Source organism: Grampus griseus (assembly GCF_964374135.1).
Source record: "Grampus griseus genome assembly, chromosome: 16".
Taxonomy (NCBI): Eukaryota; Metazoa; Chordata; class Mammalia; order Artiodactyla; family Delphinidae; genus Grampus; species Grampus griseus.
In genome coordinates this window covers 67,657,386-67,672,278 of record NC_139010.1, presented here as the reverse complement: position 1 = coordinate 67,672,278, position 14,893 = coordinate 67,657,386, and the positions used below count along the sequence as shown (strand labels likewise).

At 34.3% G+C, this 14,893-nt stretch overlaps 1 protein-coding gene across 3 annotated transcripts in view; it reads right to left on the bottom strand.

Annotated features, from left to right (window-relative positions):
* The window catches only part of SHOC2 (SHOC2 leucine rich repeat scaffold protein), a 111,967-nt gene that overhangs the window by 34,038 nt on the left and 63,036 nt on the right, over positions 1–14,893 (bottom strand). For all 3 annotated transcript variants that reach the window (XM_082673718.1, XM_082673717.1, XM_082673719.1), the window contains one exon: positions 10,678–11,608. In XM_082673718.1, the coding sequence (XP_082529844.1) occupies positions 10,678–11,380 (703 nt within the window). In that variant the 5' untranslated portion in view covers positions 11,381–11,608. The remainder of the gene's footprint in view (positions 1–10,677; positions 11,609–14,893) is intronic.

Sequence of the window (14,893 nt, the reverse complement as noted above, 5' to 3'; positions counted from 1 at the left end):
TTCTGAATATATGATAAATTCTGCACTAGACAATACTGTGCCAGGATAAGAGCTCGTGCTACAAATCACAAAAGACAGAATATTAAATATTTAAGGAGTTCATAAACTACTTTCACACTATTTATTATTTCTATACTCTGTCCAGTTAGTTAGTACTTTAAACATTTATTTTACTATATGATCCAAATATTATTAACAAAATATAAGTTCATCTCAGATGGTTCTAAAGGACAATAATCAAGGTCTTAACAGTGACTTGTCTCTGGCTGGATTGAAGAGTGGTTTTTATTTTCTACTTTATATATTTGTATTTTGTGATTTTTCCTTGTTTTTACACATTTTTTAATCCAAAGAGAAAAAAAAAAAAGGGAGATTCAAGAGGTAAATACTAGCAGTCTCTCCTACACTGTACATGGAAGAGCATTTTTTGACTCTTAAATAGAAGTTTCCTGTCTGTGGAGCAGATGTATCTTTTAGTGAAAATGAACACATCATGTTATCATATTGATGACACGAGCCATTAATACGATACACCTTATGACTCATATTCCATATTTAGTAAGCAATCTTTTAAGTTTGACTTCCTACATAGATTTGCCTACAGAGAGAACACGGACTTCATTCACTGATCCATTCTACAAATACTTATTAAGCACCTACCATGTACTAGGCACTATTCTAGGGACTGAAGATACAATAGGGAAAAAAGAGGTAAAATTCCTGCCTTTGGGCTTCCCTGGTCGTGCAGTGGTTGAGAGTCCGCGTGCCGATGCAGAGGACATGGGTTCGTGCCCCAGTCCGGGAAGATCCCACATGCCGCGGAGCGGCTGGGCCCGTGAGCCATGGCCACTGAGCCTGCGCGTCCGGAGCCTGTGCTCCGCAACGGGAGAGGCCACAACAGTGAGAGGCCCGCGTACCGCAAACAAACAAACAAAAAAAACAAAAAAAAAATTCCTGCCTTCATGGAACTTATATTTTAATATGGAAAAAATAAATAATATATAACCAAGGTGAGGACGTATAAAAGCTATAAAAGAAAATAAAGCAGGATAAAAGAGTGTGATGGGGGAAGGGGAGATTAGAGATATTGATAGTAAGTAGAAGGGGAAAGTAACCCCGATGGAGTAGCATTTGAGTATACACCTGAATAATGGGAGAAGAAAGAAACAATGGAAATATCTGGGGGAAGCTGAGTGAACAGCAAACACAAAGACTCTGAGGCAAGAGAGTAGTTCAAAACACAACAGAAAGCCAGTGTGGCTGGAAGAATGAGTAAGGAAGAAAGTGACAGGAGATGAAGCAGCCCGGAGTCAGGGTCTTGTGGGCTAAGGTAAGGACTTCAGCTTTGACTAAGGAGGTAGTGGTGAGGGTAGTAAGAGTAGTTTTTTTGTTTGTTTTTAGAGCAGTTTCAGGTCTACAGAAAAACTGCACATGAAGTACAGAGTTCCCACATACCCCACCTCCCCACAGTTTCCACTATTATTAACATCCTGCATTTGGTGCATTTGTTACAGTTGATGAACCAACATTTATACATTATTATTATTAACTAGAAGTCCATATTTTACATCACCACCCACTCTTTGTGTTGTCCAGTTCTACAGGTTTTGATAAGTGCATAATATCATGTATCCATCATCACAGTATCATACAGAAGTTTCACTGCTCTAAAAATCCCCTGTGCTTCACTACTCATTGATCCATCTCTCTCCTGGGGCCCTTGGCAACCATCGATCTTTTATTTTGCCTTTTCCAGAATGTTGTATAGTTGGAATCATATAATATGCAGCTTTTCCAGATTGACTTCTTTCATTTAGCAATATGCATTTAAGGTTCTTCCATGTCTTTTTGTAGCTTGATAGTTCATTTCTTTTTTACCACTGAACAAATATTCCATTGTATGGGTGTACTAGTTTACTATTCACTCATTTATTGAAGGACATCTTGGTTACTTCCAATTTTTAACAATTATGAATAGAACAGCTAAAAACATTTTGTGTACAGTTTTTTGCATAGACATAAGTTTTCAACTCATCTGAGTAAACAGGAGCATGATTGATAGACTGTATGGTGAGACTATGTTTAGCTTTGGAAGAAACTGCCACTGTCTTCGTCTTCCAAAGTGTCTGTACCACTTTGCATTCCCACAGTAATGAATGAGAGCTTGCACCAGCATTTGGTATTGTTCAACCAAAAACAATAGAATGAATAAATAAAATCATGGTATATTCACACTATGAAATATTATGCAGTAATGAGAAGGAACATTCTCTAACTATATACACCAATATGATGAATAATGTGAAGGACAGCTCTTCCTTATAGAAGAATTTCAATTAATAAATGCAAAAGGAACAAGGGAAATTTTAAAAAATCATCATTAGAATATAGTAATAATTGTTTTGGGGAAGAACCACCAAGGAACCCTCAGTATTTGTTTTGCAATTTTTCTTTACCTCTAAAATTTGTCCAAAATGGATAGCTTAAAAAAGATAAAGTTTAGGGCTTCCCTGGTGGCGCAGTGGTTGAGAGTCCGTCTGCCGATGCAGGGGACGCGGGTTTGTGCCCCGGTCCGGGAGGATCCGACATGCCGCGGAGCAGCTGAGCCCGTGAGCCATGGCCGCTGAGCCTGTGCATCCGGAGCCTGTGCTCCGCAACGGGAGAGGCCACAACAGTGAGAGGCCCGCGTGCCACCAAAAAAAAAAAAAAAAAAAAAAAGATAAAGTTTAAAGTAAAAACGATGGCAATATATTATTATGGGATTTATGATATATGAATAACATAATATATATAACGTATATTGTCATATATTGTATGACAATAATGGCACAAAAAACAGGAGAAACAGAAGTGTTCTATTGTAAGGTTCTTAGGATACATGTAAAGTGGTATAATATTATATAAATGTAGACTGTATTGTTATGATATGCACTGTAAATATTAGAGCAGACACTTAAAAAAGGTATCAGAGATGTATAACTAATATGCAGCAGTTGAGATAAGTGGAATCTATAAAAAAAATCCAAAAGAAGGCATGAAATGAAGGGTAAAAGGAAAAGTAACAAATGGCACAAATAGAAAATAGCCAGCCAGCTGACAGATTTAAACCAATCATATTGATAACTATATTAAATGTAAATGGTCTAAACCCTCCAATTAAGACAAACTGTCACGATAAAACAAGAGACCTAACCATATGATGTCTACAAGAAACAATTTTAAATACATATAAAGACACAAAAAGTAAAAAGATAGAAAAAGATATGGCTATATCAAATAAAATCAGAATTTAGAAAAAGAGATACTACCAGAAATATTACCATAAAGACAGATGGTTCATAATGATATAAACTGCATCAGAAAAAAAAAATCCTAAGTATATATACAACTAGTAACAGAGTTTCAAAATGTAAGAAGCAAAAATAATAGCACTAGTGGGAGAAAGACAAATCTACTACTATAGTTGGGTATTTCAACACTCATTTCTTACTAATTGAAGAAAAAAGTAGACAGAAAATCGATAAGGGTATACAAGAAATTAATAACATCATCAACCAATTTGACCTTGCTCCAAAAATAACAGCAAAATGCACCTTCTTTTCAACTGCATATAGAACATTTACCAAGACAGACTGTATTTTATAAATCAGTAACAAAAAATAGGGAATTCCCTGGCAGTCCCAGTGGTTAGGACTCCACACCTTCATTGCTGAGGGTTCAGGTTCGATCCCTGGTCAGGGAATTAGGATCCCACAAGCCGCATGGTGCAGCCAAAAAGTTAAAAAAGGGAAAAAAAAATATGAAAACATCTCTGAAATACTTGGAAATTGAACAATGCACTGTTAAATAATCCATGGATTAGAGAATAACAAGAGATATTTAGAAAATACTTTGAACTAAATAATAATGAAAACAGAACATATCAAAATGTATGTGCTGCTGCTAAAATAGTACTTGGAGGTTTATAGCTATCAATGCCCTTACATAATGCAAAGAAGAAAGATACAAAATCAATCTAACAACTTAAGACAGAAGACAAAGGACATATTAAACATAAAGTAATAAGGAACTAGATAATTAAGAGCAGAAAACAAAAAAAAATGGAAGATAAGTTAAAAAATAATAAAACCAAAAGCAGTTTTTTTGAAAGGACCAATAAAGCCAATATCAGGAATGAATGAAAGAGGGATGTGATAATATATATATTACAAACTTTAGAAGAATAAAGAACCATTATGAACTTTATGCCAAAAAATTCAACAGATCAAATAAAATAGACAAATGCTTTGACAGATTCAAACTATCAAAGTTCAACTGAGAAGAAACAGAAAACCCAAATAACTTCCTATTAACTTAGTCATTTAAAACCTTCCTACCAAGAAAACCCCAGTCCCAGATTACAAGACTGATAAATTCTTCTAAACATTTGAAGACATAATACTAATTCTTCACAAACTCTTCCAGAACATAAAAGAGGAACACTTTCCAACTCATTCCACAATATGAAGCCAGCATTGCCCTGATAGAAAACCATTACAAAAAAACAGAAGAAAAAAAAGAAATTACAGATCAATATCCATGATGAATATAAATGCAAAAACTCTTTAAATTTTAGTAAATTAAACCTAGCAACATACAGAAAGGCCCTATTAAAACATATCTATTAACAGGCACTCAAATACTGGTAAATAAATAATTTAGGTTTCTTTCATAAGTTGTGGCCTTCCGTATATTATCATTTGACTCACGTTAATAAGGACACTTACATTTTTAAAGTAACTCTCGTTCCTGAGCTTATAGGGTTACTTTTCAAACATTCAGAGCTTAGCTCTATAAAAATCACATCAAATCTTACTAAAATACATTTGTAAAACTACATAATTAACAAGGGCTGGAAATACTTATTACACAAGCTTGAATAGATTTAGGGACTTAGGTCAGAATACACACTATTATATTTGCATAAATTTGTCTTGAAAGCTTAATTCTCCCTTTCATTGCAAAGAAAACTTTAGTAGTTCTTCTGAGCAAGTGCTTCTGTAACTAAGCAACATGGACAACAGTGTCTATATTCTTTGAATGGATAGCATGCTATCATTAGAGTACAATGATTGCCCTCCTCCCTACACCTTAGCAGTGTGGGAAGTCAAATGTATCCTCTGGTTCTATCAGATCCTTCTAAGATGGTTGAAGTGTTTTTTTCTGTTCTCTTACATCCTCCTTTAGCAATAAGAGTAACTTTTCCAGGTTTCTGTTGTTTAGTGAAACACCTGACAATTTGATAACAATCAACTAAGTTAACAGTTCATTTCTAGGCCTCTAAGGTTTCTTACTGATTTCCAGTGAAAAGAAGTTATTTATTAACAACTATGAACTCCCTTTCCTGATTTCGTTTTCCTGCCAAACTAAGTTACTCATTAGCACTTGTACAAAACACTCAAATGAGATCATTAAATAATGTTACCTGGACCATGAAAGCAATTGCAGCACCTCTGGCAGTCCTAGGAGAACTTCAAGAATTTTAGGAACTAAGGGATTTTAGGAACTACAATTTGGGTTAATATTAAAAATTGGGTAATAGTATTTGGCTTCACTAAATTCACTTCAAGCCACATTTACTGAAAACCCACTGTTTATTACCTGCAAAAATTCATAGAAAATTACATAATAGGGAATTAAATAAGATCTCTAAGGTCCTTCAACTTAAAAAAAATTGCTGATTCTGTTCTTAGTATTTTTATATATATTGATTATACATACATATTTATTATATATTACTTGACATAAAAAATAACTGCAGTACTATAGTATATATAGTAGAAAATTGATTGTTTTCAATAAATGTTAATGAGTCATATGGGTTAAAAAATTGCTGTTTCTAATTTCTCATATATCTGAATGCTGTGAGAGGTTTTTTTTAATGAGTAAAAATGATCTGGGTTCTCAAAAAGCATACATAACATAGCAGATCATTCTCCTAAGAGAAATTTACACAAAATTGTATACAATATAAATGATGTAGCATTTTATTGAACATACAATATATAGGACAAACAGATTTTTTTAAGATTCCCTCTAACTTAGCCGTTTTTATAAATAATAATAGGAGGAAACTTTAAGGAGAAGCAATCTTAAACCAGCCTTTAATTCAATGAAGGAAAAGTTGTAGGAATATTAGTAAGAGACAAAGATGGAGTTTATTTCTGGTTTCAAAGAGTAATCATTTTCTTTCTAGAAAAATAAAATCATTTAAAACTTCACTAATCAGAGTTTCCTTAAGTAAAGTGATTAATTATTCAAACTGACAACCTGATGACCCTCACTCTAATCTATTCAGGCCCACCCAAAAAAATTTACAAAAGCACATCTCTAACATGAAACTCAAAGGAACCAGGCCAATTGCGGGGGGTGGGGGGGGGCGGTGCAGGGAAGGATGGGGTAAGGGAGTGGTTATTCACTGTTTTCCCTCTGAAAACATGATTTCTTGAGTGCCTTGGTGTTCAGTGAAGAGTCTCTTTCAAGATTAAAAATGGTGAAAGGAGGTATGGGCAGGAAGAATGAAACACTAATCTAAAAAAGCAATGACTAAGGTTTCCATCTATCTTATTTAACACAAAAAGATAGGACATTTACTTTATTTGTCCATGACTTACCATACAAAAGGAAAAAAGTAAGTCAATATTACCAAGTGAAGAGTTTTCTTGGCTGCTCTCTAATGTATTATGTCTGGCTCTTCGTATGTCTTTCAGTATCCTTTTACTGCTTTCTGCCAGTATTCACCCACGTGAATATGCATCATTAGTATCAAATCACATGGCATTAATAAAGATACTATTAATGCTTAAACAGGTATTCAGATTTTAACATAATTTCCCTATAAAGGCAACAGCACAGCTGTTAAATTCCAAATACATTATTTAAACTAAATACTAGGCTATGTTTCACAAACTTCTAATTTCTCACATTCCTCAAATATACTGCTGAACACAAACTGGATGGCATGATTGAAAGTGGTATACTCATAAAAACAACAGAGAAGAATAAGCACTTAATATGCATAATATATATCTAATATATATATATCTATAATAATGTGGATCTAATACGTATAAATGAAAGTTTAACAAAATGATAATTAGCATATATTTTGAATTGTAAATTCTCTTGTTATGAGTTTCAGCAGTAAGTCAAATTGCATTAAAGACGTATAACTTTTAGAAATGTCAAATTCCGTTTTATTTGATCTGGGTGCATGAGTCTTATTTTGTAAGCATTCTCAAAGGAGCTCAGGATTTTGGGGGTTTTTGTGTAATTAAAAAAGCAGTAAAGCAAGATCTGCATCACAGAAAATAACTATTTCTCTCTTTCCTTTATAATAAAAGATAGCCTTCAAGAGTTAAAAACAAATCAATAATAATCAGGAAACTATAAATTAAAAACATAATGAGATACCACTTCACACTCATGGAATGGCTATAATAAAAAAAGACAGATAATCACAAGAATGTTGACGATATAGAGGAATTGGAACCCTCATACACTGCTAATGGGAAGGTAAAATGGTGTAGCCACTTAAGAAAATAGTCCAGTATTTCCTCGAAAGATTAAACATAGAGTTACCATATGACTCAGTAAATCTACTTCTAGGTATACACCGAAGAGAAATGAAAACAAATGTCTACACAAAAACTTTTACACAAATGTTCACAGTAATTTTATTCATAATAGCCAGAAAGTGAAAACAACCCAAATGTTCAACAACTGATGAGTGGATAAACAAAATGTGGTATAATCATACAGTGGAATATCATTCAGCAATAAAAAGGAATGATGTACTGTTAGATGCTATGACCTGAATTTTGAAAACATTATGCTAAGTGAAAGAAGCTAGCCACCAAAGACTATATATTTTATGATTCCATTTATATGAAATGTCCAGAATAGGTAAATTTATAGAAAAAGAAAGTAGATTAGTGTTTGCCTAGGGCTAAGGAGTTGGGAGAAAACATGGGTGGGGTGGGGTAACTGCCAAACAGAACAGAGTTTCTTTCTGGGGTGATGAAAATCTCCCATAATTGTTTGTGATAGTGAACAAGTCTGTGAACATGCTAAAACCCACTGAATTGTATACTTCGAATGCATTAATCATATGGTATGTGAATTATATCTCAATTAAGCTGTTAACACTGTCCCCTCTCAAAAAAAAAAAAAATCTACTGTAATAGCTTTCAACTGCAGCTACACTTGGAATAACCCAACTTACTCATTAAAAGTACAGATCCCCTGGACCTGCCAGACCAGTAAATCATAATCTATGGGATGAGACCCACTCTTCTAGACTAGTGGGAGCAGTACAGTGAGACCTAGATTCAAGCTCTGACTATGCCATCTTCTTAACTGTATGATCTTTAGTAAATTATCTAATCTCACTAAATTTTCAGTTCCTTTTTCAGTACAATGAGGTGAGAAGTACCTATTTCATTGGATTACTGTAAGAATTTAATGAGATATTAGATGTAAATTTATGTGTACAAAATAGTGTATGTTCTATGACATACTGTGCTCAAACAACAGCTACTCTTATTATTACAATTATGTTATTTTTACTAGATCTTTATTTTCTTTTTCCCTATAAGGAAACATAACGCAGACTTCAGCAATGTTTGTCCCAAATCCATGCATGTAAGTTAAACCTTATAAATTCTAACTCCTTATAAGAAATATTGTTTTATTTTTTAAAGCAGTTTACTTTCTATCTGATGCCCTGCTCGGAATAAAATAAATGACATTTATGAAGTTACTATTTTTATAGAAATACAGAAATTACAAGAACACAAAACTTCAATGTCACTAATGGTGGGAGGGTGCTCATTAAAAAACAAATCAATGGTTATTTTATAAATTACAAATTTAGGAATAAAGTTCCAAAGATTAGGCAGCCACAAAAATCAACCATTTAATTAAATATAATTTGCCAATTTTTAAAAATTCACTTTTTAGTAAAAATGTTGTAACCATCTGCTCAAGAACAAAGTGAAGTAAATTTAAAGTCCTATGAAATAGTTTCTTGCTTAAGAAATGCATGTTCTTAATTCCCAGGTAATTTGACAACATCTTCTAAAGAAAAAAAAAATCCTCAAAGAAAGACTTTCATATGAATGAAAGCCAACGTTTTAGAATGGAGTGTAACACATGCACAAAACAACAATAAGTACAAAGACTGGAAATAACATTTTATATTTCTACATAAAAATTCAGCATTTCTTTCCCCAACAGCTTATAATTCTATTCTACAATGAGTCATACAAACAGGTCAAATTTTGACTGAATCTGGTACAAAAATCAAATGTCATTCAACAACCACATTGTTATCTGAAGACATGGAAAGGAACATATCCATTCGAATTCCTAGGGCTATTTTAGTATCTCATAAGTGTGTCACACTTTATAAATACAAGTACATTGCTTGAGAAAAATGACTGTGGATTTTCTAAATACATTTAATTAAACCAAAATTAAATTAAGTGTCTGGTTAGAGCTAAATATAATAGAACACCATACCTAAAATTTAAACTGCATCTTTCTCAAAGCTAAATAAAAATTTTGAAACACCCAGAGAATATTATATCTCTACATAGCTGCACAGCCTAAAAACAAAGTTTCCTTCATCACCCACTATAAGACCAATGCTCAACCAATATATTTAACCTGTTTTATTCAGAATAAATTTGTGTTTCACACAAAAAAGGGAAACTTCCCTTTAAAAGCTGTATAATCAATTTTTATGTCAATTTTTCAAACTCTCATAAAAAGGGCCCACAAAGATAATACCGTCTATCAATTTCTCAAAATCGGTAAGTCAACGGTTGACTACATTCCAAAAGTTGCTGAAATTTTTTTTTAATTAAAAATACCAAAACAACTAACTTCTTTTTACTGACTTGTTTACACATGTGTATTTCCTATTTTTTATTCTACGATCTATTCTTTTAAAAACAGTCCCCTTTTTTCAGTACAATTTAGCTTTACATATAAAAACAAGAATGAAATCTACCAAAATACTAACAGTGTTGGCATTAACTATCGCTAACTTTTCTACTTTTCTGTATCCTTAGATTGTTTTTAATGAACATGTAAGTACTTTCAAAATGAAATTTTCTTTTCAACTTTCTTACAACCCTGCTTCTTCACAAGGCTCTGATACGCCAATCTTTTGTGGTAAATTAGGTAGAAAAGTAATATGAATTTAAACAAACACTTTTTAGGTAAAAAAGAAGGTGTCAGAGAATGAGAAAATGCAGGCTTAAAGCATCTTATATAATCATATCTTGTAAATACTTTAAAAACAGGTGGTAACAATTAAAAAATTAGGTAAAAATTCTTTTTCTGCTTCAAATTTACTTTTTTCCAATGAAAATGAAAGCAGATTAGATTTGTGTGAAAAAGGCCCAATTACATCTACATTCTAACTAATTATCTAGGTCTATAAAATAATCTCAAACCATGTACTATTAATACCGCTATAACTGATTAAAGTAAACCATAAAGAAGACAAAACTTAGAAACCAGCTGTTTTTTAGACAAGTATCAGATATTTTCTGATATGGAAAAGCACTGGACAAAATTATTGAGCATAACAAATACTACAAACAATAATAGTAACCCAAGGCCTCTTACCAATTTCAGCAGGTAGTTGTTTGATTTTGTTCTCTCGAATGCTAAGCATGCTGAGTTTTGACAGGTTTTTGATGTCTTTTTCCACAGTAGTTATTCGATTAAAGCGAAGGTAAAGAGTGGTAAGAGAATCCAGCCTATACACCACTGAAGGAATTTCTCTCAGTTTATTATGCCGTAAATCAAGCATCCGCAGCTTCTTCAAGTTATCAAGAGAGTCAGGCAAACTGGTAAGTGAATTTTCACTTAGAGCAAGTGTCATGAGATTTACTAGACAGCCCACTTCTGCTGGGAGGGACTGTAATTTGTTGCTATATAAATAAAGTTCTGTTAATTGAGTCAACTCTTTGATTGATGATGGCAATATGTGTATAGACCTCTTGGATAAGTCCAAACGCATTGAGTTCTCTTCCCGGCATTTGTTGAGCTCTTTAATCACCTCTGCATTGCTAGATTTCTTTCTAGTCCCAGGTGCTGGATTTGGCCGTTTGATCGTATTATCAACTGAAAAAGCCACCCCTGGTTGGGCAGCACTGGAGTCCTTCTTTCCATCTTTGGCATCTTTCCCTTTGGTCTTAGGTTCTTTTTCTTTGCTCTCTTTCCCAAAACCTCCAGAGGCTTTTGCCTCCTTTTCTCTTTCCTTGGCTGATGGTGCTTTGGGATCTTTCTCTTTAGAGTCTTTTTCTTTTCCTAAACTACTACTCATGGTGACTCAAGCTTGGGCAAAAACTACATGAACTCCTTTTATTTGCCAACAGCAGAAACTGGAATTCAAAGATGAAGAGACAAAAATCCTACACAATCAAAAAAGGCGTTGGCTTCAAGAAGTAATCGCCATCTGTTACGTGTTGGATCTAAAAGCACTATGCCCATTTCTGATAACTCATTCCAACTGGTAAAATGGTGCTGGTCAATCAATGATTCATTAGAATTCCTGAAATATAATACAGAGAGAGTATTATATTACTTTAGGTTATAAATTTATATTAAGTAAATGGGCTCTGAAAAACAATCTTACTGAAAATTTTGCTATTTTCCTAAGATTTGATACAGTAAATATTTATTGAACACCTTCTACTTTGCAAAATCCATTGAAAAATTATAAAAATTAACAAGGCGGGCTCTCTCTTTAAGGAATTTACAATCTAACAGGAAGAGGTAAGATAGGTATGCAAGTCACCAAACTGCAAATGTTTTTAAGAGCTGAAAAGTGGGAGAAATCACAACAGCAACTAATGTCTGAGCGCTTTCTATGTACAAGCACTATTGTATGGAATTTACAAACATTATAACTGCTCTATGAGATAAATTCTTATCTCTATTTTACACACAGGGACGACTGAGGCACAGAAATATTTTTAGTAATTAGCTTTGTGATCCTGGAAAAGTGGCAGAGCTAAGATTCCAATGTAGGTGGTACACTGCCTATATTCTTAATCACTACGGTAAAACTGCTCTATCTGCAGCTAATTACCAGATTCTAGGAACTGCAAAGGTAGCTTTTTTAGTTGATAGTGAGAAGGATTAAAGGTTCTTAGAAGTAGAAAAGGTTCACTGGTAACATGACTGACCCAAAATGATCCACAAAGATTGAAAAGATGAGGGGAGATGGAAGTGAGACAGCACTAACCTAATAAGATCTATTCTTGGTATAAGATTATAATGATGATTATCACATTTAATAATTATTTACTTAAAAAACCACATCAATAGACCATATATACTAAATATATTCCTTAGTCTTACCTTAAATGCCGATGTGAAAGCTTTACAATATTGAATCTTGAATTACAATAAACAAGACTTCTGGTTCCATACAAGATGGAATAAGCCCACTCTACCTTGTTCCTCACATTAATTACAACTTAAAACCCTGACAAAATACATGAAGCAACTAGCAGAATATTCTGAAAGGTAGAGAAAAGAAGGCAGACTGGTTAGGAACCTTGGTTTGCAGATGACCTGGTGGTTAGTACTCTAGGGGTTTTTTGTTTTGCTTTGTTTTTATTTCCTATATATCCTGGCCTGGCAGTAGAGAAGCCCATAAACCCAAAACACCAATAAGCATGGACTAAAACAAGGTCCAAGAAAAGTCTGCTGTCTCTAGTCAAAGGACTATGAAGAGAATAGCACTGCAGGATGGAACCCTTTTGACTATACCCCTCCTTATTCCACTTGAACACCACAGAAGAAGTCATGTCCCACCCCTCCCAACTGGCACTGAGGCCACAAAGACTGTAGAGTAAAACTCTGCCAACCACCCAGCTCTGCACTAACTTGAAGAGAAGCAGTACACATCCCCCTTGGCATCAGTACTGCAGCCATGGAAACTATGGAGGAGAGCCCTGTTGACCATCCCCACCCTGTACTTAGTAAATGTCAGCCAAGAAGTGGTAGCCCTCTCCCTCTCCACTGGTGCAAAAGCTGTACTATGAGGAAGAATCCTGTGGATCATCCCCTGCCGTGCACTAAGCAAATGTTAGCAAAGAGACAGCACACCACTCCTTCACAACTAGAGGGCGAAGGAGAAAATTATGGAGAGGAGGGAGCTGGAGAAAGGGATTCTTTCAATCTGTGTATTCCCAAGCACACTCCTTAGAAGCTCAGCAAGAAACCAACCAGAATGAAAACAACAAATGCTTTGAGAACTGAACTGTAGTGTGGAATATCACCTATTTTTCAGATTGGTCTTGGGGTGGCATACAAACAGGGCAGACCAGAATACCCCTAAAAAGCACATTAAAAGGATCATACACCATGATCAAGTGAGGTTTATTCCAGGAATGCAAGGATTCTTCAATATACGCAAAACAATTAATGTGATAAACCATATTAACAAATTGAAGGAGAAAAACCATATGATCATCTCAGTAGATGCAGAGAAAGCTTTCGACAAAATTCAACACCCATTTATGATAAAAACCCTGCAGAAAGTAGGCATAGAGGGAACTTTCCTCAACAAAATAAAGGCCATATATGACAAACCCACAGCCAACATCGTCCTCAATGGTGAAAGATTGAAAGCATTTCCACTAAGATCAGGAACAAGACAAGGCTGCCCACTCTCACCACTCTTATTCAACATAGTTTTGGAAGTTTTAGCCACAGCAATCAGAGAAGAAAAGGAAATAAAAGGAATTCAAATCAGAAAAGAAGAACTAAAGCTGTCACTGTTTGCAGATGACATGATACTATATATAGAGAATCCTAAAGATGCTACCAGAAAACTACTAGAGTTAATCAATGAATTTGGTAAAGTAGCAGGATACAAAATTAATGCACAGAAATCTCTGGCATTCCTATATACTAATGATGAAAAATCTGAAAGTGAAATCAAGAAAACACTCCCATTTACCATTGCAACAAAAAGAATAAAATATCTAAGAATAAACCTACCTAAGGAGACAAAAGACCTGTATGCAGAAAATTATAAGACACTGATGAAAGAAATTAAAGATGATACAAATAAATGAAGAGATATACTGTGTTCTTGGATTGGAAGAATCAACATTGTGAAAATGACTCTACTACCCAAAGCAATCTACAGATTCAATGCAATCCCTATCAAACTACCACTGGCATTTTTCACAGAAGTAGAACAAAAAATTTCACAATTTGTATGCAAACACAAAAGACCCCAAATAGTCAAAGCAATCTTGAGAACGAAAAACGGAGCTGGAGGAATCAGGCTCCCTGACTTCAGACTATGCTACAAAGTTACAGTAATCAAGACAGTATGGTACTGGCACAAAAACAGAAAGATAGATCAATGGAACAGGATAGAAAGCCCACAGATAAACCCATGTACATATGGTCACCTTATCTTTGATAAAGGAGGCAGGAATGTACAGTGGAGAAAGGACTGCCTCTTCAATAAGTGGTGCTGGGAAAACTGGACAGCTACATGTAAAAGTATGAGATTAGATCACTCCCTAACACCAAAATAATATCAAAATGGATTAAAGATCTAAATGTAAGGTCAGAAACTATCAAACTCTTAGAGGAAAACATAGGCAGAACACTCTACGACACAAATCACAGCAAGATCCTTTCTGACCCACATCCCAGAGAAATGGAAATAAAAAGAAAAATAAACAAATGGGACCTAATGAAACTTCAAAGCTTTTGCACAGCAAAGGAAACCATAAACAAGACCAAAAGACAACCCTCAGAATGGGAGAAAATATTTGCAAATGACGCAACTGACAATGAATTAATC